Source organism: Spinacia oleracea, chromosome 5 (genome assembly GCF_020520425.1).
Source record: "Spinacia oleracea cultivar Varoflay chromosome 5, BTI_SOV_V1, whole genome shotgun sequence".
Lineage (NCBI taxonomy): Eukaryota > Viridiplantae > Streptophyta > Magnoliopsida > Caryophyllales > Amaranthaceae > Spinacia > Spinacia oleracea.
Window position 1 is genome coordinate 4530304 of NC_079491.1, and position 24251 is coordinate 4554554.

Consider the following 24251-nt stretch of genomic DNA (forward strand, 5'->3'; position numbering starts at 1 on the left):
TTTTTTGTTTTGTAAGTCATGTGATTAGATTGAATCATGAACTACAAATTAATCTTACTTATAGTAATTATGTTAATTTTGAACACTGACAGCAAAAAACTGGAAATTACTTTTTGTGGTTTTCATATTTTGGTTTTTAATTTTGTAAAAAAACTGAAAACCAAAAGGGATACCGAACGGACCCAAGAAACCCCCACTAGACAGCAATCATAAACAAGGGCTCTCCGAAATTAGCGGGGGCAAGGCAACAAGAGACTGAACTTTGTATAATCACTTCATTTTTCAGCCAAAGTAGCAACAAAAAACTTAAGCTTGCACAAATGACAATCCAAAAATCAATAATGCCATCAGATTTCCTACAAAACCCATTATGACAGAGGAGGGCAGGTTGGAAAAACATACAGGAATCATTGCATCAGAAACCAGAACACATTTCAGCACCTCTAACAGTCACTCCATTCGCTTTCTCCAGATCGGATGCGGGAACGGGTCGGGTTATGAAAGTGAGAAGAACTAGTTGTGTTGTAGAACTGCCATCTGAAGGGGCATCCTAAGACCAACAACCTGGCTCACAACTGAGAGCCATGCTATGAAAAAACATTCTGCTTCAACTTTATCTTCATCTTCAGATAGACAAGTATTACTCATGAGTAGCTTCATCAATTCGTTCGTTCCACATGGATGTAATGTGTACCATGGTCTATTCAAATACGGATGCTCCTGTAGTTTATGAAATTACCAAACAATTACTGCAACCCCGTCAAGAGAAATCTGAAACATGCTAATGCACAAATGTAATTCTTCGTTTTGAACAACTACAACCAGGTGACTGGAAAATAATGTCTATTTTTATCCTTTCAAAAGTTAGAAAAAAAAAAGTTCAGCTTCAAAAAAATTGCAGTATTTTTCAAAATTGCACCAATGAAACACTGTGTGAAAGAAATAAAAAGATATGATAGGAGCACGAGCACATGCTTGAAACATTTAGGACGAGATATAAAACACAAAATTCTACAAGAGACATTTTATTTCAGTTTGTCAAGTTTCTCTCTGCTGTTCCAGTGATTGTTCTAAAGTATTTATTTGAACAAAATTTTCAATAGTTAATATGGTCATAAATTTTTCTAGTCACATACTATCCATTCGAGGAGAGGACGGGGAAGTGCCTACTAGCTTCACTTCAGTCAAAGGACATGCATAGAAATTTACTACTGATTTTGTGTGTGGGTGTGTGTGTGAGTGTAACAGCCTCAAAAGTTCTTTAAAAAAAACCTTCCTCAAAAGATTTGACTATGCTGTGGAATACACCAGCTGTTATTACCACTTACCATAAATGAGTAAACAACCAAGCATTCGTACAACAAAAAAGTGGGTATGTGGATGTGCAGGGAGGTGGGCACTATCCTTGGAGCCTTAAGTATTTTGAAGGGTTAACACTTAACAAGGGTCTTTCAACTATCTTATTGAAAGTGGTTAATCACTTTCTTCCTGACATGATACATGGTGTGACCGTGTGGGTGTATCCTCTTTCTATTGTCTTCCCAATCCCAACTTTCTAGATCTCTGCAATTCAAGATAGATGAGCTACTGGATGACTAACTTGATTGCTGTTTTGTTTCAACATTCATTAGAATCACTTAACATTACCTGACAAATGTTCTCATGCTTATTGACACGGCATTAAACCGTAAACAAGTGAAGTGGTAATATAACATGAAAACATTCAGCACATAAGATAATAAAAGTATGTACTTCTTAATTTCGTATTACAGAATACTTCTGTACAAAGATCTTGCAGAGTTGCATCATAATCACAGTGTTGGTGTGTTTACTACGTATCAAATACAACAGTAAGGGATCAGCGAAGGCAAATTGAAAGAAAAAAAGTTACCTGTTGAGTTATAAATGTCCACTTTGATTCAGTAAGCACCTCAACAGAGCTGGGAGGAAGATCTCTTTCAATTTGATCCAACTTTAATGTTTGCCCATCTGCAGTTTAACAAACCATAGACTTTAAATGAAACATTTATACATCATGAAAAATCCATCTTTTGACACACTTGACTGGACTATGAAATATGCATCACTACAAAACAAGGTTTACAGCCAAGAAACACAAATTTCCTAGGTATTGTACCACCTATTGACACATAGCATGACTACAGACACATCTATATTATTAAAGCGGAGTGGTGGAAAATGTGAAGGCTCCAAAACTTCAATCCCCATCTCTCATGTACTGTTATTTAAGAAAATTGAAGCGACTAAAAAAACAAAAAACAAATCAGCAACATCTTCACGCACAATTAATTGAGAGACTTGGAAATAAGAATAAGGAAACATTACATATTTTACTCGTTGAAATCGAATTACAGAAAGTTAACATCGTCATTAAGAGATTTTTTATACGTTTTATAAGAACCTGTGCAATAACACGGCCACATAGTAGTACCTGAATTATAACCGCGGAAATATAACACTGGAATCCTGTAGGAACTACTGTATACTATATGGAAGTCATAGTAATGCACTTGCTGAGCTGCCTGCTGAACCTTAAAAACAGAAGCAAATGAAAAGAATTCTCAATTGTCATATCAAAATTCATGCAAGAATTTCCATAACCTAATTAAGTTTCTTACATTAAGGACATAGGAGCATGTTAATGAAGCAATTTTATACCAGACTTGCAGGATCAGTACAATCTTCACTCTCTAAGCAGTTAAGCTCTTCCTCCATAACAAGATCAGATGTTTCACCATCTATCTGTATAGAAATAAGAAATCAAAAACTAAACAAATAGCTGACATTTCCCACCATACATAAGAAGCAGACCTTATCAGACCTCAAAATGCACATCTTCTCCAATGATAGATATCCATCTACCTGCAATGGAACAGTTTAACTTATAAGCTCGAACCAAAAGCGAAAATGTGCATATGATGTGAATCGAACACAATTAACTAAAAGGAACAGCACAAATTAACCAACAATATCTACTATCTGAATCACTAAAATAATTCTAAATCTCTAAATTTTGGTCTAAACAAACAGGAAAACAACATGATGAACCAAGAATCATTTAAATGAGGAACTTTATAAGAAAGTCATCAATTAACCAATATAATGGAGATAATTCATGGTTCATCATGGGGTATTAGGCAAGGGGACCCCCTTTCTCCCTATATTTTCATCATGTATATGGAGTGGCTTTCTAAGTAGATTCACCAAGAATGTGAGGAAAAGAATTGGACCCCTTTCACTTTGAATAGAGGCAATCTTTCCATATCCCACCTTCTTTTCGCGGATGATTTAGTTCTCTTTGGGGAAGCAAATTCTAAAACGCTTGAGTCAATGCTTGATACTTTGGATATGTTTAGTTCGGCTTCGGGCCAAACCATAAATTTTTCAAAATCAAAGCTCATTTTCTCTCCCAATACTCCCCAACTAGATATTGATCTGTTTACCAGTAGGTTGGACTGACCCCGGAGTGAGGATTTGGGAATTTATTTGGGTTTTCCCCTCCAGCATAAGAAACCCACTAGGACTCAGTTAGCTTGCTTTGTTGATAAGGTTCGAAGTCGCCTTGCTTCCTGGAAATCCTCCTACCTCTCCGAAGCAGGAAAACTTTGTTTAATTAACTCAACCATCTCGGGCATTCCCACCTACTATATGCAATGTTTCCCCCTCCCCAAGAGTGTTATAGATGAGGTAAACTCCATAGCCAGTAACTTCTTATGGCAATCCTCTCCTACCAATAAGGGAATTCACCTAGTTTCATGGAACAAAGTTTGTCAACCAAAATGGAAGGGAGGATTGGGTGTGAGAGATCTTCGCATCATAAATCATCTGCTTATCACTAAGTTGTGCTGGAGACTTGCTTCCTTCCCGTCTAATCTAGCGTCCCAAATTATTTCACAAAAGTATTTATACGCTAGAAGTGCTGCTTTCAGTTTAAGGAAAGGTTCTTATATATGGTGGGGTTTCAAAGACCCATGGGTCTAGTTCTCCAACTCTAGTAAATGGGCAGTGGGTAGAGGGGACAAAATTTCTTTCTGGGAAGATAAGTGGGTGGGGGAGGTGACCCTTAGGAAATCCATCAATGGTCCCCTGCCTTTTATTGATCATGAGCTAACAGTTGGGAATTGCATTCACAATGGGCTTTGGACAATATTGGCTTCGATCTCCCAATCCAAATTTCGGGAAGTATTTTGTGTGTTCCAATCCCTTCTACTGACCTCCATGATATGCCAATTTCTAAGTTTGCAAAAAATGACAAATTTGTTTTAAAAAAGGCTTATAATGAATATTTTCCATCAGATGATGAGAATGTTAAAAACATGAACTTGATTTGGAAATGTTCCACTCTTCCCAAGCTAAGGTTTTTTATATGGCAAGTGTGGCATGATTTGTTTCCCTCTAGAGCTCTGTTAGCCCGTAGGGGTATGGGGCTGTCCAGTTCGTGCCCTTTCTGCCCTCATGAGAGTGAAAGTGTAGCCCATATTTTGAAAGAGTGTGTGAGAGCAAGGGGGGTTTGGGAGTTGGTAGACCGGGTAGATACCCATAACCATCTAAGGCCCTGTTCTGTTCGACTTATTTTGACTTATTTCAGACAAAATAAGTTCAGATAAGTTCAGTTAAGTTCAGATAAGTTTAGATAATATAAGTTCAGCAAAAATAAGTTTTTTTCAGACATTTTCACACACAAATAAGTTTATTTAAGACAAAATAAGTTTTTTTCATATAAAATAAGTTCAGATAAGTTCAGATAATATAAGCTCAGTCAAAATAAGTCCAATAGAACGGAGCCTAAACACTCAAAGTTGACTGAAGCATAACCTGCAATTGTCCACTACATGGCATATGAATGAGTGGGAGGTGGCTTTCCCCTTGGTCATCTGGTTTATATGGAAAAGGCGCAACCTAATGGGTCTTTTCAAGAGAGAATATGAAACCGAAAGAATGCCTAAAAAGAGCAGCCTTTGCCATTGGTGAGTTCACTTCTGTAACCCAAACAAACCACTCTTCCTCCCTAAACCAAAACAACCCACAACAGATCCCAATCCAGCCTTTGTCTCATGGAAGAACTTATGGCCATAAGACAAAGTATTCAAATAGCATTGCAGCAGGGATGGTCAAGGGTGACTGTTATTTCAGATTGTAAAGAAGCGGTGGTGAATGTGAACTCCTCTAATCAGTTGTCAGGAGGATCTATTAATCTTATATAGGATTGCAGATTTCAGAGATATATGATTAGTCGAACGGTATATGATGATGAATGTGGTACTGATGACTCAGCTCTCAGATTCGCGTCTTCGGTTCGAGGGTAGGCACACTAATGGTCTAGCAGATCAGATGGCACATAAGGCTAGAGATGAGTTGATGCAAATGGAGAATTTTGGATGTTAGTCTACAGAATTTCGATGAAAATGTACACTAAACTAATAACTGTACTCTTGGTCTTTGACATAGTTTAATTCATGGTTCATAATTCCAATTTCGAGGAAATGAAAAACCAAATTACAAACTTCTATCCGGCAATTCCCAGTAAGCAATTAGCAGTGACAATTCCCAGTAAGCAATTAGCAGAGACAAAGCCCAGTAAGCAATTAGCAGTGACAAATCATAAGATAGCAAATTCTCAGAATCAACAATCATGAAAACAATAATTAACAAGAAATTGAGAGGGCAATAAAATGACCTGGTGGAGATTAAGGAAATGTGGGTTTAGGCAAGAAACCCAAGACCAATTAGGGAGATCATGATCATGGGCAACGCAAACAGTCTTCCATTTCTCAGCAAAAGCAAGAGCTCCTTGTTGAAATTTGTCGGGTGAAATTGTGCCATCCCACTTTGATAAACCCACTTCCGATTTTTCAGAATTCATCATTTAGCCTGAAATTCAACAAAATTCCAGAAAATAATTGATTTTCACAGGTCAGATAATTAGCCCAGTAATTGCACATATGCCCAGAATTTCAAGAATTATTAAGTGAAAACAGTGACGAATAGTTTGATGAATAGAAGCAATAAGAGAATTCCCTACTCTGGGAAATTCATTTTAACTATAATTTGGCAAGAAAATTTGCTGGTGTGAAGAATTTTGAAGTGATGGGGTTTTCATTACCAAAGACGAACAAAAAAAAAAAATGAAATATTTATCAAAAAAATAAATTCCCTTAAGCTATATGCTCTATTCAACTCTTTTTTTTAACGGATATTCAACTTATTTTAAGTTCGGAAGAAATAAGTATTTCTTAACATTTTTACTTATAAATAAGTTTATTGGCAACTTTTTTAATAATTGATAAGTACTCTATAATACTATGAAATTTTTGTGAGAAAATGTTATACTCAGTTCCTTTCAAAAAAACAAATTGTGAGAAAACACCTTGAGGCAGAATTTCGACCAAAAGTCATGCTTTTGTGCGTAGACTCACACATTTTCCCTCCTACTAAGTGCGTTGATTTCTATAGTAATTGTTAATAGTGTTATTAACGCACATGGTTGGAGGAAAAGAAGTGAGAACCAACACCTGAAAAGTTGATTTTTAGCCGAAATCTAACCTTAAGGTGTTTTTATTAAAAGCTATTCATATTTAAGGTTCTCACAAAGGTTCCTAATACTATAGCAAACTCTTGATATATTTTGATCCTTAATTAAGGAGATTAATTGGATGCCTTGCAAAGGCTAAAATGGTTGTTTGATAGATCATTAAAACGTTTTTTTTATGAAAAAATAATTTTTGAATACCTTTTAATTTAACCTTTTGAGATTTAGTAGCGTGCTGTGCTGTCACGTGTTGACATTTTCCCGATGTTATGGCCCAACGCGTTTCATATGAGGCAACTCCTATAAGCACATGTGCCTTTACTGATGCATATGTGATGCATATGTCTTATTACATGTTAGGGCATGCTTGGATTGAGGGTAATGTATTAAAGGGGTAATAAAAGTCAAACTAAGGTAATTGAAGGTGATGATGAGGGGATGAAGTGGTGGCAAAGGGAACAAGCTAGTATTGGCAAGAAGAAAATTAAAGGAAAGGGGGAACAAATACCCTCATCATGGGGGGAATAGTTACCCACCATCCCACTAGGGTGATTATTACCCTCATTTGGGGGGTAACTACTTCTCCCCTTCCTCCCTTCTCCTCACAACACCACCACTACCACAACTTCTCATCACAATACCACCGCACCACCCTCCTTACAACCACCTCAATTCACTTTCATTGTCCTTTTATTATGGTGGTTTGACTTTTATTACCCCCATAATTCATTACACTCAATCCAAGCGTGCCCCTAGTACCATTGCATGTTATATTCGAAAGTCATGCTTAGTTTTCTCCATTATTTCTATGTCAGATTGTTAGATAGACCTTCACAAGTCACAACATGCCCTTTAAGGCTTTGAATAGGTGTCTGTTTCAAGTTTCTTATGCAACCCCAAATTAATTTATAGAGCATGAGCAACATTTATACATAGAATTGCCACTGTTTGCTTCCATTAAATGGATGGCTGCTAAATCAAATAAATCACACCATCCTGTAAGATTGAAGAATTAGCAGGCAAGGTCATTTCCCACCATTAAAGCACGATCTCATGACCTCTGCACCATTCAGAGTTGGCCGTGACAACATTGCTAAACCACTCCGCTTCCATTTGTTCTTCGTAACATATTTTTCGACCATTGTATCAGGAACATTGTGGAAAATCTCAAAAACATCTAAAAGTAATAAGGTTGATTACAGAAAATGCAATATCCAAGATTGTCACAAATATAAATAGCCCTCCAACTCTATACAAGGCTCTTAACATTTACATTGCATACACATAGGTTCCTCGTAGGATACAATATATATATATTTTCATAATACAAAGGACTTGTTTGTTCTTACCGTCAAAACTGAGATCAAACTCAAGCAGAACAGAGCTGGGAAACAATTACTACAATCAGGATTCTCCCGCATAGGCGCATACACTGGGATTGGATTGGATTGGATTGCCTTCAGCTGCATTCCATGTCCAACAATCACACCACCCTTTCAAGCCTTGCTCCAGTTTAAGCAAAGTATATGTAATCACCTGACAAATATTCAAGCCTGTCGGATTAGACAGTATGATACCCTAATTGGCTAATTGTTGAAGACTCAAATGATGGATTGTACTAAAACATTGAAGAAAGTAGATATGAGTATGAAATGTCTGTTTAAAACCCGAAAATGTAGAGTAAAGGATCTCCAGGTCATGAAAAAGAAAGCCGTGTCAAGATAACTAACTTAAAAGGATGAAAGGGAAAAGAAGACGGACACAAAGATTTTGCAACTCAACTCCAATTTGTCTTCCGCACAGTCGAACACCCATTACTACATATATCTGATTCTTTGAAAGGACTACAACTGGTGTGATCCTTCTAAAACAATAAAAAAGATGGAAAACTAGACGTGCTCATGTTAGGAGCTCTTAAGACTGCGGTCTACCAATTTCATATATCCAAGCAATCATACTCTTTAAAAAAAACAGAATTTAGACTGAAGTGTAGCTCTGTTTTTCAAACTATTTCATACATTTAATGGGTCACAACATGGTAGGTTTTTTCCATCAACTATCATGTGTCTATGACTCCGTATTTTATGCATGTCCCAAGTGTTTCAGCAACTTATTGAGAGGGGTAACAGGGAAAATACAGAACTACCATGCATTAGAGCCCTGTGAAAGAAGATGAAAAGTTGACATACCAAAAGTTGTGTCTTGTGTCACTTCTCGGAAGTGGCAGTTTGTACTTGATCTATATCAGGTTGATTAGCAGCACCATTGCTTTCGCGTTGTTGTGATTTTTTGGCCTTCTTTTTAGGGTAGACGTGTACAGATGGTGGAAGAAATTCCTGTTGAATCTCCTGCAAGTTAAGGCAATCCTAGGTCATGAGTAATCTATTAAAATAGAACGGCAATGGAATGCAAGATTCATATGACTAGTATAGAAGGCAAGAAGGTACCCTCCATCCATTCTTGCCACTGACACCACCCTTGATTGCATACGCCTCCTTAAAGCCATTCTTCACCAAAAATTCGGCCACTTTGATTGAATTACCATCAAAACTACCTTACAACCGGAGAAAGCACATTAAGGTGATGAAATCATAAATTATAAGAAATGACAATATATGGAAATAACAATCAAAGAATGGTTATATTGCAAAATGAAAATCTATTGACAATCTATTGTTCCGAATAGTAAAAGATGACAAGAACTGCAATTGTGCAACATGCACAAGAGACATATGAAACTTGCTACAGAGCATCATTTCCATTTGACTACTTATGCTTGCCGATTCAAACACCACATTTTAATAAATTTCCTTCATGCTAGATGCCTAGATGTTCATGAAAATAAACTCTTTTCATTCACTAATTCCTTTGTCATTCCAACATAGGAAGCCGCCTGGCATGGGAACGCATACGTCCTAAATGGGAAATGAAATACGATCTAAATGGGGCATGGAAACTTTGCCATGTCATGTGGAACTTCATTTGACGAGTTCATGTTTGATACTTATGTCTATAGGAAAAATACGGACAGGTATAAAACTGCAATGCCCCGCATAGAGAGAGTACAGGGAAACTACCACACGGTCTTGCAGCATGTTGAAAACCGAACAGAATCATATAAAAAATCCATTTCAAGGCAACTTGAGTTTGAATTACATGGATTATGAACATGAAATTATGTCACTAACTCAACACAATTTTTTGGTAGTGGGGGTACACCCGGTGACCCGGGTGTATAATAGACATGTTGGTGCCTCAAAATCCACTATGAAAAGCTGCAATTGTTGATTCATCCCATGACTTCGAGTGCTTCCTATTAGGAGCTAAGTGATTAAAGAATAAACAGATCTCAGATAAATGTACAGCACCTAACAAACTTTTTTGTTCACACTAAGACCATTGATTCTGGTTAAGGGGGGGAAATGCTGCAGCCTGAAGGTATACGATCATTTGTGGGCATGGCCGCATGGGGATGAGACGGCACGGTTGGCAGATTAGAGGAAAGCCTCTACCAACAGAGTACAGCAGTGAACAGGCATCCTTAAACTTATCCCACTTTCCATTTCTAAGTTTCTCCAACCTTACCTATTATCTCCTCCCCTCAAATTCAATTACCAAACTGTGTTCAACTTCATAAACTTTCTTTCATTCCTCAAAATTCGATTCCTAAACTACGAAGCAGCAACGCGGTGGGATGCAATTGAAACAAATTATGTTCAGAAATCAAGGTACACCAAACAATCAAACAGGCCAACAGAGAGAAACTTTAATCACAACAAGTTCTCCATTAAATATACAATTAAAAAGTGTGACAACAGTTGGGTTCCAAATTCAAGCCTATCTCTGTTCAAGAGATACAAAAATATAACACAGAATAAATTAAGTTAAACTAATACAAATATTTAACGATTAAAGATGATAAAATACAGAATTATAAAAAAGATTATGAAATCAAACACTCACTTGTCCACAATGCAAACACTGGTGTTGCTAGGATCAGCAAATTTTTCCAGAACTTTCTTCAAAAACCCATCTTCATCACTTTCATTAAAAGTGACTTGAACCACATCCTTCTTAAACATCCTCAAATTAGGGGAACCCAGAAACCCTAAACTCTTTTCATCCCTAATATCCAATAATTGAATACTAGAATCATCCCGCAATTTCTTAAATGCAGTAAGGGCAGTTACATACTTGTACTTTTTCAGATATTCTTCAGCTAAAGGAAGTGCTATCAGCCAAATGAAGGTAACCCCAGCAACAAAATAAGGGTATTTGTTAAAAAAATCATCAATTGAAACCAGAATTGATTCAAGGTTGATTCTAGCAGAGATTCGCCCAGATGGGTCTGCAATTTCGGATGCAAAAGAGGGGTACGAAGGGAGAAAACCCATCAAAATTGGGAGATAAAATTGGGGTTTTAGGGAGGTTTTTGAGGTGAGAGAATGTACAAAGGTTGAAATTCGATTTCCATGGGAATTGTTAGAGGGTGAAGGAATTGGGAGTTGGAGAGAATTTGGTGGGGTTTTTGAGATGATTTTGTGGGGTTTGAAGATTGGGGAAGAGGAGGATAAACAGAGCGAAAGAGACTCCATTGAAGAGTGGGTGTGAAGAGAGAAAGAGAGAGGAGAGATTAGAAATGAAGTGTGTGTGTGTGGAGTGGAGATGGCCAAAAGATATGACGTTATCCAAGTTCCAACTGCAATTTGTAAACACAAACACGTAAACTCGTTACACTCATTTAATAAGTGCAATAATTTGGACTGTGCCTAAACTTTTTCCTACGTGCTACTTTATTAGTGCTATGCAACTACGCAAGGATTAAGGTGGCCGTCAAAGAAAGTGATCGTGGCCGGTTGGCCGTGGCCGTATATGCCGGTGAGCGGATGACCGATGGGTAGGTAATGTAGATGAGATTTAATCTTAAACATAAAATAGAAAACGTTACATACTGTACTAAAATTTTAATTATGTTTAAGTTGGCATTTACTTTTCCAAAAATGACATTTTAATGGATGTATTGGAAATTATTGGGACATAACTTGTCAAACAAAGGGGATGGGCAAGGAAAAAAGTGATGGGGGTAAGCATTAGCCCCCAAAATGCAAAATAGTTCGAAAAATCGCATGAATATGAGTAGCAATAATATGTTTAATTTTTAATCTTTTAAAAATAGTTGAAAAACGTACGAATATACATCACTTATCATATTATGATTTGCCCTTCCTACGGTCCCACAGCTATATAATGCGTGTGAACTACGTGCTTGTATCATTGTATGTGTGTCTGTGACATGTGCGTGTAAAGGTATAATTAAGTATTATATGTAACACTCGTCCACGCTTCCTTGATTTCAAAGGAAATATATAAACAAGGAATTAAGGAAACATATCGTATCTCATATAATTCGCCATCCCATAGTCCAACAGCTACAATGCGCGTGAACTACATGCTTGCATATGTCGCATGTACATGTAAATGTGTATTTAAGTCTAATTTGTAACATTTATCCAAGTTCCCTTAATTTCAAAGGCAATTACAGATATGGAAACATATCGTATCTCATATGATGTGTTCTTCCCATGGTTCTCTAGCTATAATATGCTCAAACTATATGCTTGCATGTATAACATGTACGTGTAAAGGTGTAATTAAGTTTAACTTGTAAGTTGTAACACTTAACAATTTTTAACTTTAAACAGAATTATATACAAGGAAATATATCGTATCTCATATACTTCGTATATGATTTGACATTCCCACGGTATCATATCTATAATGCGCGTGAACTACATGATTGCATGTGTGACATGTACGTGTAAATGTGAAAGTATGTCTTACTTGTACCGGTTGTCCATGTTTCCTTAACTCTAAAGACAATTACATAGAAAGAAACATATCGTATCGCATATGCATGATTCGCCCTTCCCATGGTCCCACAACTGTAATTCGTGTGAATTACATGCATGTGCAATTAAGTTTTGAAGGAAATATGTCATTGATACAAATTTGCATTTAATGCCAATTCTAATAAATGCGGTTCAGATTAATTAAACAAGTTAATTATTCAGTGAGATCAAGTGATCTGAATGCCTAGTTAAAGGCCGCTTCAGATCAAGTGGAATTATTATTAATGCCACGGCTTACTCTTGGTTGAATCCATAGGGTCACACAAATAATATGTGAACGGATCATGTACTTAGGTGAATACATTATTCAGTAAATACTCTAATATATGGATACTCGGAAGTCGAAAATGATGGATGTTGGTTTCAGTGGGAGCTAAACAAACCGTCAAAAGGAAAAGTCGAGAATTTTGTTTGAAAAGAAGATTTTGTCGGAAACGAAAATATGTTTCGTGTCGGAAGTAGAAATATTACCGGAATCGGAAATATTTGCCGGAAACGAAAATATTATTTGTATCGGAAATATTGTCGGAAACGGAAATATTGTTCGTAACGGAAGTATTGTCAGAAATTGAAATATTGTTCGAATCGGAAATATTACCGGAATCGAAAACACGAAGCTCGGTCCATGAGCCGGAAGCACGGGCCAAGGAACGCGTGAATCGCAACCCATGGACGAGGCAAGCCCACGAGCTCGCCGCGAGGCAAGCCCATGGGCGTGCCACAAGAGCAGTGCGCGCCAGCCAAGCGCCAGGGCATGGGCTAGCACGAAGTCAGCCCAGCGCCAACGCCCATGGGGCAATGCGCACGAGCAAGCGCCAGGGTGAGCAGCGCAACACCAATCTGCAAGAAAGCCAGCGCAACGCGCAAGCACGTACGCCCAGGCCATCCCAGCGCACAGTAAGCATGTGGCTAGACTTAGGGGCCAAGGTACTTGCTGAGAAAGTTTCTTGGGCCACAAGTCATCCCACACGCACGGTTGAGCCTTGGTTGGACTCTAATGTTTGTTTCATAAATCTACCCTTCTTAATTCTAATGGTATTAGGTTTTATGGAATTCTAAAATATTCTGTTACCCTATAAATAAGGCCCTTAGCCATATTATTCATACACGGCATACTTACACACGTGAGTTTATATAATTCAAGGGAGAATTATATTTTGCCTATCACTTAAAAAGTGAGATCTAGTTTATCCTATATACCTTATACTGAGATTCTAGTTGGTCGAATTTAAGACGGATCTGAACGTATTGTGGACTTTCGAGGGGCGACACTTGGAGTCCTAAACTTGTTCTTGTTTGGTTAGGGAGCAGCTATGGAAGGCACGCATCAGTAATTGTATGTTTACTCAATTATGCTAATTGATTATGTGATTTACATGGATTCTGACAATTATGGTTTTTTCGCATGTCAATTAGATTGTTCACAACCTTACAAGTTTTACATATAACACTTATCCTGGTATCCTTTACTTCAAAGACAATTTCATACAAGGAAACATATCATATCTTCCATGATTCGCGCTTCCTATTATTATTGAAATGAACATGAGCCACATGATTAATGCATGCGTGGCATGTACGTGTAAAGTGTAAGTTCTTACCTGTAACACTTATCCTAATTTCCTTAATTTTGAAGGTAATTACGTACGTATGGAAATAAATCATATCTCATACGATTCACCAAATAAATCACAATAATTGCACCATAATTTCTTCATTTCTTATGCCTAATCTCCTCTTATAAATAGGTTCTCTTCTGGCAAACCATTCTCATCAATCCTCATCCTAGAAACCAAAACACAAACCAATTCTTATAACCATACATACTCTCTAAACTTCTATAGTTTCGAGTTAGTCAGTACATCGTTTTAATGGTCATGTTGGCCATAGAGCGATGGTTAGTAAGAAAGAAAAAGAGAAGAAAGCAGATTCATAGAATGACATTCACCAGCTTCACCGACATTGCGTCAACGATTTACCAAGTTTGTTTTCGATCCTTTTTTCTTAAATAATTCAATTATTATTTAGACCTAACCATCTTGAGCATGGGCCTCTGGCCCGGCCCAACCTAACCCAAAAAGTAGTAGTTATGCGTAGAATTTTTAGGCCTATTTTTGGGGCCCAGTCCGTTTTTAATTTTTTATGCATGGGTTTAGAGCAATTCAAAAATATAATTTTAGTTGCCCGAAAAAGGCCTGAAAACCCATTATCTTGGCCCGAAGTTTTGTCGTGGCCTGATCTGAACCCGACCCATCAGCCTTTTGATCAGGTTGTTATACTAACTAAAGTTTCATGTTTCTTGCAGATTATACTCTCATGGCTACGAGCTATGGAGTTGGCATCTGCCTACGCTGTTGCGAAGCAGCGAAGGTAGCAACATTCGTGTGGTCGTTAACTCTTATAGCTCCAACATTTCTCCCTTCTACATGCCGCCCTGGTGTCTGAAAGGCTTAGGGGTAAGAGGAAGGAGTCGGGGGAGTTCGGAGATGGTAATTGGACGACACAGCTGAGTTGGATCCTTTTGACAAGGGAAGTTCGCAAGGCTCAAGAGCTCTGCCCTACTTCTTCAAGGTCATGCCTCTCAGGAAAAGTGTCTCATGGTAGACCACCCACCTATTGGGTTAGGTTAGGTGTTTTTTTTGGAGGGCAACAATTTTGCAAGCAAGGTTTGCATGTTACACCTCCCAAGAATCGACCAATCCAAGATCGGTCTCTAACCATCCAATATACCACCAGTTATTAGAGAATACGACCATACTGAATGAAATGCCATCACAACGGCATAAAATTATGCCGCAACTCCATTTCTACCTAAATTACATGACACAATTAAGATGTTATGTAAGGAAGAAATGACGACAGAGGATATAAATAAACGCATCAAAGCTAGAAATATGATTTTTCAGCCAATAATGTAACCTTCAAAATATGTAAACCATATCAATAACTTTAGATAAATTATCATGATTCATTGATTCATGACCATCTTGTGTTACTAAAAACGCACTTATTTATTAGCTGAAAATATAAAAAATTGTCATATTATGACGGTCCAAAACTTCAGATGCTCAACAAATCAACAATGGATAAAATGAAACAGTATCTTTTATTTTTGCCTAAATATATACTAGTGCAGTCGGTAACACACTATGTCATGATACTTTATCTGGGGTGATTCCAAATAGACTTTCAAGATATACATTTAAACTCACATTTTATTCTGTTTACCCCAAATTTTATTCATTTCTTTTTTTAATTCCACTTTTTTTTTTTATATATACTACGAACTAAATTATGAAAATGCAATGTTATTTGCACTATTAACTAACATTAGATTTGCTCATGTGCATATTACTACGGTTTAATTTCATCAAGGAAATGCACCCTGGTGCATTTGGCATCAGCTAAACCAAGCCGAACAGCAGTTACACTGTAAAGAATCAAATTTGATTGTTTTCCATATCATAGTCAAGCATTTTTCTGTTAGACTGTAATATTTCTCTTTTCAATATTTATATAAAGGCTAATATCTCAAATAATTATTCAGGGTCAAAATTTTGCAATAGTTCTGTAGTCTGAGCATACAGCCACGCATACAGATCCTGCATTTTCTACACAGAAACTTTTCTAATCAAGAAATATCATGATATAAAAATTCAGATTCTGGTTTTGCAGTTCTCTAACCTTTTTTCTTCTGTCCTGTAATGTTCTGGTTCCCCTATCTGTACACAATATCTACTTCAGCACATCTTCATGATATTTTTGCCATTCAGCTAGTTAGCTTGCTCCTCTTTTCATCATCTTCTTCAACTTTCTTCTCAAAACCAGCAATAAAATCTTCCATACACGCCTTATAAGTATCCATTCCTGGGATCTTCTTCGCAAATTCTAACCCCATACTCATCCATTTCCTTGCCCCATCAACCAACCTAAGCCTCACAGGAACTGCTGCCCTATTCCAAGCTGTGGTAGCAAGCCATTTCCCCTCTGTAACAGGGTACTCACCATCTCTAAGCCCCACCATAATTCTCTGTGCCTGTTTGTATAGAGTTATGAGAAAGAAAACGTGATTTATGTTGTAGCCATTGAAAAGCAAAATATAGAATAGGGCTCCATTTGGTTGTGTGTAAATTATTTTCAGTGTAAAATGATTTTCATGGAAAACAATTTACAATGGAAAACACAATTTCATAATTAGTTTTCCGTTGTTTGGTTCCATGTAAGAAAAATGAAGAAACAAAAGGAAAATGAAAGGGAAAGTAAGCAAGTAGTGAGAAAAGTGTATAAGAGAGACAAGGCAAAAGGAAGTAAAACAGTTTTCCCTTCATTTTTTAAGGGAAAATGGATTTCCATCATTGGGAGAACAATTTTACTCCTAGGGAAAATGTGTTTTACACTCCTTCGCAAACCAAACAATGTAAGATCAAGGCTCATGATACCCTGATAGAGTTATGACAAAGCTTAATTGTATTGATGTTTATGAAAGAGTATTTATACCTGTTTATATAGATTATACACAACCTCATCATCTGCATCACCCTTGAAAACAACAGCTATAATAATCAGCCGTCTTATTACTATAGCCACTGAGGTATAGTCTGGTCGAGGAGAAGAAAGCAGAGAAGAGAGGCAAGCATTGAGAGTGGTGGTTGCTACTTCTGCATTAAACTGGGAACCTTGTGAGAAAGTAAGCCCTATTTGAAGAAGATGATTTGGGTTGCAGACTTTTGAGTTGACATAATTCTTCACAAGAAGGTGTTGGGATCTTGAATCTTTACTCCTTCCGTATAGTTCAAATGCATTCAACATGTATGCAAGTTGGAAATCTGGGTTGAGACTGCTTTCTTGACCGCCTGCTATTTTATCTGTGGTTGACAATGCTTCCATTAACTGGTAGCATATTGCATGATAATTTAGTGGGACTACATAAAAGTATAGAACAGAGTTAAGCAGCCTTTATTTTCAAAGGAAACAACAAGATCATACCTTTCCAACTCTATCTAGCAGTTCTATGGCTCTCCTAGCTTGTGTGTCCAATATTGCAACCTTCTTTTGCTTCTCAGTGCCAACCATGGCAGTAACAGCCAACACCATTGATTTGCAAACCATCGTGTTGTTCCCCACTGCTTCCCCATCAGTCTTAACATCATAAAATTCAGCTGCCAAACTAAAAAGTTCTGCACATAATTCAAAGTTTTCTTCCACACCTACTCGTGTCCCAACATTCCATGCATTTGTTGCAAACCAGTTTTGTTCTCGCCTTCCAACCTCACCTCTGCCAAAGAAATTTTCAGGCCCTAGCTCAGTCATCCTAGCTTGGGCTTTCTTCATATATGACAGGACATCAAGCTCATGACCAGATTCTTGAATAAGGATTACAAGAATGGTGCGAAGCACAACTACTTCAGGGATTGGCATTGGTTTTCCTGATGTGTAGAAGTTGAGGAGGTCATGTAAAGAGGATACAGCAACTGGAAGTGCACGACATGCAACAGCTTCATGTGCTGCAACTGAAAGGAATTCGGTAGTGAAGTCAGTACAGCCCATCATAGCTTTCATCTGAGTTATGGCAGCAGCTTGATCATTCTTTTGCAAGTATATCTTGAACTGCTCAGGTCAGAAGACAAAACTGCTATAGTGAGGACATGATATTGGAATTTTGGGGTTTTTTTGTCAATGTAAGAAAATCATGCAATATGTACCATACCTTCAGGAATGCACAGCCTATGTTTGGCTCAAGCTGCAGAATAAAAGAAAAAAATGCATCAATATTATTAACATCTTTGGTCTTCTATTTGTAGCTCAGTCTTTTAGCAGATGAATACAACATACAGTACCTTTTCTGCTTCATCAATGTATTCCTTAGCTTGATCAAGTTGAGACAGACCTAAGTGGCATAAACACAAAACTCTGTATCCCTTTGCTCGTAGAATTCTGCTCTCGATGCCACTGGGTACATAGAGCATAGCCTTTTCAAATAATCCTGCACTAATCTCATAGTCCTTTGACCGAAAATGAGCTGCAGCACTGCTCAGAGAAATTAAGTTGGTTAAGAGGATGGGAGTTTCAGAAAGGGAAGTCGCTTTAAAACAACATACAAAACAGCAGAAATATCAACACACTGGTAAGAATTCAGAAAACAGAATGCTACAATTCATGCACACCATCCCATCTAAAGAAAGAATACACTTCTATATATCATGAATAGTTCAGAACTCCCCCTAAGTAGACTGTTGTACAGTGGTTTCATATACTAAGTATTTTCCCTAAGAAAAAAAAAAGAAATATACGAAGTATTTGAATCTAAGACATTTGTTAATTGCATTTGTCAAAATGCTCTTCCTGACACACTGCTACTCCTCTGTGTGATAACATTATCTTAGCATACTTCTAAATCCTTTGCTAAGCAGGTCCTTGGAAACGATGTAAGGACACAACAGCAATTAACATAAAAAACACTTACATTAGTTACTAGCAACAACTTCCTGCACCAACCCCAGTTATAAGACGACTAGTCTAGCAAGAATTCCTTAATCTCTCTTTCAATTTTACAGTAACCTTCCTCTTTTAGGATATAGCACCATGAGAGAATTCAATTAGGACTTGCAACTTCAGGTACATCTACTTTTAGGAGCTGAAAAATACTTATATGTTAGCTTGGAGAGCAATAGTCGAGAATCTCTAGCACAAGTCACAAAATGAGATCACTGACCGCCTAGAGGAAGCACAGTATCCACAAGAACAGATCTTTTTTTTCAAGATAAAAGGAACATGCTAACCGTTCATTATAACAAGTTCGATACAAATAGATAGACCTCCCATGAAACATACAAGAAAAATCCAAAAGGGAGCACCACATCACACCTAGGGTGAGATCATAAAAGAACAAAGAAAAGCAGCAAACACGATCGAACACTGCAACAAACACCCATGAGAAACCTCAGTAGTGAAGAGTGGCAGAACAAATCATTCGTTAATTCTACATTAATTTTTAAGTTCTAATACTAGATTTAAAGGGTTTTACAGTCTTTAACACGGTACTGACTACAAACAACTAAATAACAAGAACATAGACTAGTTTATACAGTAGTTTGAAGGTCTCACCAATTCCACAGGACAGCATGTAAGGCTGTTCTATCCTTTGCAGCTGCCTCCCCAGCAAAAAGTGTCACCACCCTCTCATCACACACCAACTCCTCCGCCATTATTTCTCTAATCCTTAACCCTTCCCCGCCACTAGCACCACCACCACCCTCCCCTATCACCTTATAAATCACACGAACCGCTGCACTAGCACTGACTTGGCACCTCCCTAACAGCCCTAAAAAAATACTTTTCACCGTCTCAACTCCAGCCACACCAACCCCCTTAAAATACGCCTCCACGGCTGAAACCCAAACAGCCTCCGGAATCCCCTTATTAACAACCATATCCCTGAGCTCTTTCTCTGCCTCACTGAACCTCCCTAATCCCAGCCATGCCTTCATTGCTAACACACTCAAACTCGGGTGCTGATCGCCGCTTTTCAGACCACTATATTCTCTTAAAACCCTCACACACTTAACCACACTCTCAAACTCTTCCCTCTGCAAATGCAAAGCAGCAATGAAACGCAGCGTTTTATCCCGCAAAGACTTCAAAATCAGCGTTTCCTCTGTCTTCTTCACCACTCTGAGCCCTCTCTCGCACAACTCCAAACCCTCGTTCAACAGCTTCAACGCTTCGTTCGCCTCCGAAATTCCGCTTTTCGTCAACAGCGCCTTCCCAAATACCAAGTACTGCTCCGCAAGTATCCGAAAATTCTCCGCCGTTTCAAAGAGGAATTTCTTCGAGCGATTCAACAGCGTGATCGAAACGTTTCGATCCGAAACCTCCCACGCAGTTCTCGACCTAGCAATGTTAAGATCGAGCAACAATTTTCTCTCTCCTAGGTCAGAAATCGAATTGATTTCCACCTTCGCAACAAGATCCGTCGCCTTCTCGTAGCAATCATTCGCCAAATCAAAGTGTCTCATCTCATGCCAAATCAAACCGGTCTTATAATAGAACGAAGCGGCCTTCATCGCCGGGGAAGGAATTCCAGCGACATCACCGGCGATGGCGAGAATATCAGCGGCGGCATGACGAAGCTCCACGTGTCCTTTTACGCCGGCATTTGTAAGATCGACGCAGGAGTTCCAGAGACGGTAGCTGAGCTTCCATAGCTGAAGCTTGACCGTTTTGGAAAAAGAGGAAGGAGCGAGTTGAGTCAGCTGAGCCAGACATTGCCGAAGCTGAGGAGAGAGAGTGGAAGGTAAAGAAGAAGTTTGAGGAGAGAGAAGCTCGGATTGTTTGACGAGCGATTCGATTTGTTGGAGGACGAGTGAAACTGTGTCGTGTTGCCGGTGGTCCGGCGAGTTTATCTCTGCTATTTTCATTCTTTGTTGCCGGAATTTAAAAATTACCGGGAAATTTGGGCGTTTATTGAGAGATGATGAAGAATTTTTCAGACAGAGGAAGATGGAGAGGTTTTGGAGGGAAAACGGTTGTGATTTCAAACAGTGGGAATATTTTGAATCGGTTAGTGTAAGTTGTACAGTAACATTTTTGTGAGGTTCTTGGTGGGTCAAAATAAGTTAATAAGTCAAAGCCAATTACATCAACATAAAATTCTACACAAATTCTTACAGTATTTACAAAGAGGGTGTACAATAAATATTGTACACCGAAATAAAGGTTAACTCAAAATGCTTAAAAGTTAAGATTATATATGTAAAAGTTATCTATTTTTTAGTGATAAATCTTTTCATTTTAGTAAAACTTATTTCTTCAAAATCACTATTAATGTATAAAATTAATCATTGAACCCTTTGAAATGTTTATCTATCAACTTTTTTTTACTAATATAAAAGTTAATCAAAACTAGGTTAAAGTTACAAAAAAAATGGATAAAAGTTATTTTGGTGTACAATAAATTTATTATACACCTTGTGCGCGCAAGACCTTTTAAAAATTCTAGCTTGACTAAAAAAAATCAAATACAATTTGTAAAAACAGATATTTCATGAAATGCCCCCGAGTTTTGCAATATTTCACCAAACGTCCATCAAGTTTCAATAATTCATAAAATACCCCTCACAATTGACTTAATACCCAAGATACCATTACTAATGACTGCGCCGTTAGCCTAGTTTCATAATTCATCGAATACCTCTATTTCAATACTAGCTTATTTCACCAAATACCCCTACTCTGAAACATAATTCACCAAATACCTATAACATAAAATTACTCATTTTGATGCTCATCGACTAGTTTTTGTGTTTGAAAAGTAGTCATTGCTTATTGATTGCTTATAAATACCCCTTTCTGAATGGTTATTGTAGTTTAGAAATTGTTTTGTTAATTTTATATCATTTTTGTCATGAGTTTTCTTCCCAAGGGACACTAGAAGAGTCTGCAGTCATGAATCGCAAGAATGGAGGCTGGAGTGGAGAACTATTCCACAAGACGTTCTAATGCCTACAAGTTGTCATGGACTTTCTTTCTTAACTACTCTTTTGCACCATCTCATCTTGTTGCATGGATCACACTTGTAGTAGATCCTTTGTGGATTGAGTGTTGTGTCGGAGCTTCTGATCAATGACGACTTTCCTCCCACAATAACATAATTTGTTTGGGACTCTTACGCCCGTGGACTCATTGGGTGTACGTGGATGATGATTTGGGAAGAAAACTCATGACAAAAATGATATGAAATGAAAAAAACAATTTCTAAACTACAATAACCATTCAGAAAAGGGTACTTATAAGCAAACAATAAGCAACGGCTATTTTTAAAACACAAAAACTAGTCATTGAGCATTAAAATAAGGTAATTCTAAGTTATGGGTATTTGGTGAATTATATTTTAGAATAGGGTATTTGGTGAAATAAGTATTAAAATAGGGGTATTTGATAAATTATGAAACCAGGCTAACGGAAGACTAACGGCGCCGTCATTAGTAAGGGTATCTTAGGTATTAAGTCATTTGTGAGGGGTATTTTATGAATTATTGAAACTTGATGGGCGTTTGGTGAAATATTGCAAAACTCGGGGGCATTTCATGAAATATCCGTTGTAAAAATTCTCCATAATTAAATAAGGAGTATATATGATTTCACACGAGTTTTATGAATCTACTCGTATAGTTATTGAATGGTAGTACACTAGTACTTCCTCTGTATTTATTTAAGAGATACACTTGGTTGGGCACACGTATTAAGAAAACGGTAACTTTTGTGTAAGATCGCCTTACCGGAAAGACCACTTTGATTATTTAACTAATTAGTTCTGTTGGTTAACTAATTATTTTCATTGTTTAACTAATTGGTTCCATTGCTTAATTAATTGATTCAAGTGTTTAACTAACTAATTTCATTGCTTAACTTATACGAATTATGACATTAAGGTGGTCTTTTGTGTAAAACCGCCTTATATAAAAGTTTGTATTAATAAAAAGAATTCAATGAAATAAAGTAATAGAACAAGTGGGGTTGAGTAGATATTTTAATAAAAAAAAATAAGTGGGGACCATGTCATTTTAGGGAGTGGGAGATGGGGTGGGGTGTGATTTTTTTTTGGTGCTAATGAGCCACAAGGGCGGGAATGAGAATCGATCACAGGATCATCTAGAACCGGGATAGAAGCTCTAACCAACTTAGCTATCCATCACTCTCGGGGGTTGGGTATAGATATATTATTTAATTAGATGGTGGGGTTGATAAGTTACTAAAAATGGCAAATATATCTCTTAAATAAATACGACCGGAAAAGGTGAGTGTATCCCTTAAATAAATACAGAGGGAGTATGTGCGTTGTAGATGTGTACGTATAATAATTGTTTCGTATATCAATGTTTTGGTGGATGAATATGTAATTATGTATGTACGGCAGTACGGAGTAAATATATCATAGGATTACAATAACTATTCAACTTTTTGAAGTGATTTTGGCTGTTTTTACTGCAATAATGTAAATAATTTAACACAAGTAAAATAAAACACTGTACTCCCTCTGTCCTTTAACATTCGCATCGTTTGACTTTTTTTACTACTTACATAATTCACTTTGACCCTATTTTATTTATAGTATATGAAAACAAATGTTAATATATACTCCCTCTGTATTTATTTAAGGGATACACTTGCCTTTTCCGACCGTATTTATTTAAGAGATACAATTGCCATTTTTAGTAATTTAATTATCAACCCCACCATCTAATTAAATAATCTATTTACACCCCACTCCCACCCCCACCCCTTAAAATGACATGGTCCCCACTTATTTTACTTATTAAAATATCTACTCAACCCCATTTGTTTTATTACTTATTTCATTCAATTCTTTTTCTTAATATCCGTGCCCGACCAAGTGTATCTCTTAAATAAATACGGAGAGACTATAATATATTGTTGGCTTCAATCTTAATATATATTTTTAAAATATTAATATTTTTATAAGCTTTTATAATACTATGTAGTTAAAGATATTGGTTGTCAAAATTGGGCATTGGCAAGCGTGTCCAGTCAAAATGGTGCGAATATTATTTATTATTTATTATTTTCCATTAAGTTCAGTTTAGTTCAATTCAGATCAGTTCAATTCAGTTCAGCCAAACAAAATTAAAAGAACAGGGTCTAAAAAAAATATGGTTATAACATTAATGTCATTATTACACATGCAATTTACAAATATATTCCGTATCAAAATATTTCCAAATTTACATGCAATTTACAAATATACTTGTCAATTTAGAAATATACTCCGCATC

The 24251-nt window shown here is 37.1% G+C and overlaps 3 protein-coding genes and 1 long non-coding RNA gene across 5 annotated transcripts; 1 reads left to right on the forward strand and 3 right to left on the reverse strand.

Moving 5' to 3' along the window:
* Positions 1 to 230: 230 nt before the first annotated feature.
* LOC110782623 (ubiquitin-like-conjugating enzyme ATG10) lies at positions 231 to 6230 on the reverse strand. 2 transcript variants are annotated; one of them, XM_021986793.2, is made up of 7 exons: positions 6044 to 6230; positions 5699 to 5892; positions 2833 to 2883; positions 2680 to 2763; positions 2453 to 2552; positions 1892 to 1989; positions 231 to 720 (listed from the first exon to the last, which is right to left on the reverse strand). In XM_021986793.2, exons 2-7 carry the CDS (start codon positions 5885 to 5887, stop codon positions 514 to 516), a joined length of 729 nt encoding a protein of 242 aa, XP_021842485.1. In that variant the 5' UTR covers positions 5888 to 5892; positions 6044 to 6230; the 3' UTR covers positions 231 to 513. The 2 variants fall into 2 exon arrangements, with proteins under 2 accessions (XP_021842485.1, XP_056685016.1); XM_056829038.1 differs by having other exon boundaries at positions 5699 to 6228.
* A 1496-nt stretch (positions 6231 to 7726) lies between these two features.
* Positions 7727 to 11238, reverse strand: LOC110782614 (rhodanese-like domain-containing protein 4A, chloroplastic). Its single transcript, XM_021986783.2, has 4 exons — positions 10514 to 11238; positions 8998 to 9100; positions 8740 to 8898; positions 7727 to 8086 (listed from the first exon to the last, which is right to left on the reverse strand). Exons 1-3 carry the CDS (start codon positions 11143 to 11145, stop codon positions 8758 to 8760), a joined length of 876 nt encoding a protein of 291 aa, XP_021842475.1. The 5' UTR covers positions 11146 to 11238; the 3' UTR covers positions 7727 to 8086; positions 8740 to 8757.
* A 2504-nt stretch (positions 11239 to 13742) lies between these two features.
* Positions 13743 to 15444, forward strand: LOC130461239 (uncharacterized). The gene is made up of 2 exons (XR_008921653.1): positions 13743 to 14441; positions 14765 to 15444. It is a non-coding gene; the product is annotated as an uncharacterized lncRNA (long non-coding RNA).
* Positions 15445 to 16053: 609 nt separating this feature from the next.
* LOC110782605 (TPR repeat-containing protein ZIP4) lies at positions 16054 to 21028 on the reverse strand. The gene is made up of 6 exons (XM_021986771.2): positions 19564 to 21028; positions 18297 to 18486; positions 18167 to 18199; positions 17446 to 18066; positions 16957 to 17349; positions 16054 to 16495 (listed from the first exon to the last, which is right to left on the reverse strand). Exons 1-6 carry the CDS (start codon positions 20874 to 20876, stop codon positions 16229 to 16231), a joined length of 2817 nt encoding a protein of 938 aa, XP_021842463.1. The 5' UTR covers positions 20877 to 21028; the 3' UTR covers positions 16054 to 16228.
* Between the last annotated feature and the right edge of the window lie 3223 nt (positions 21029 to 24251).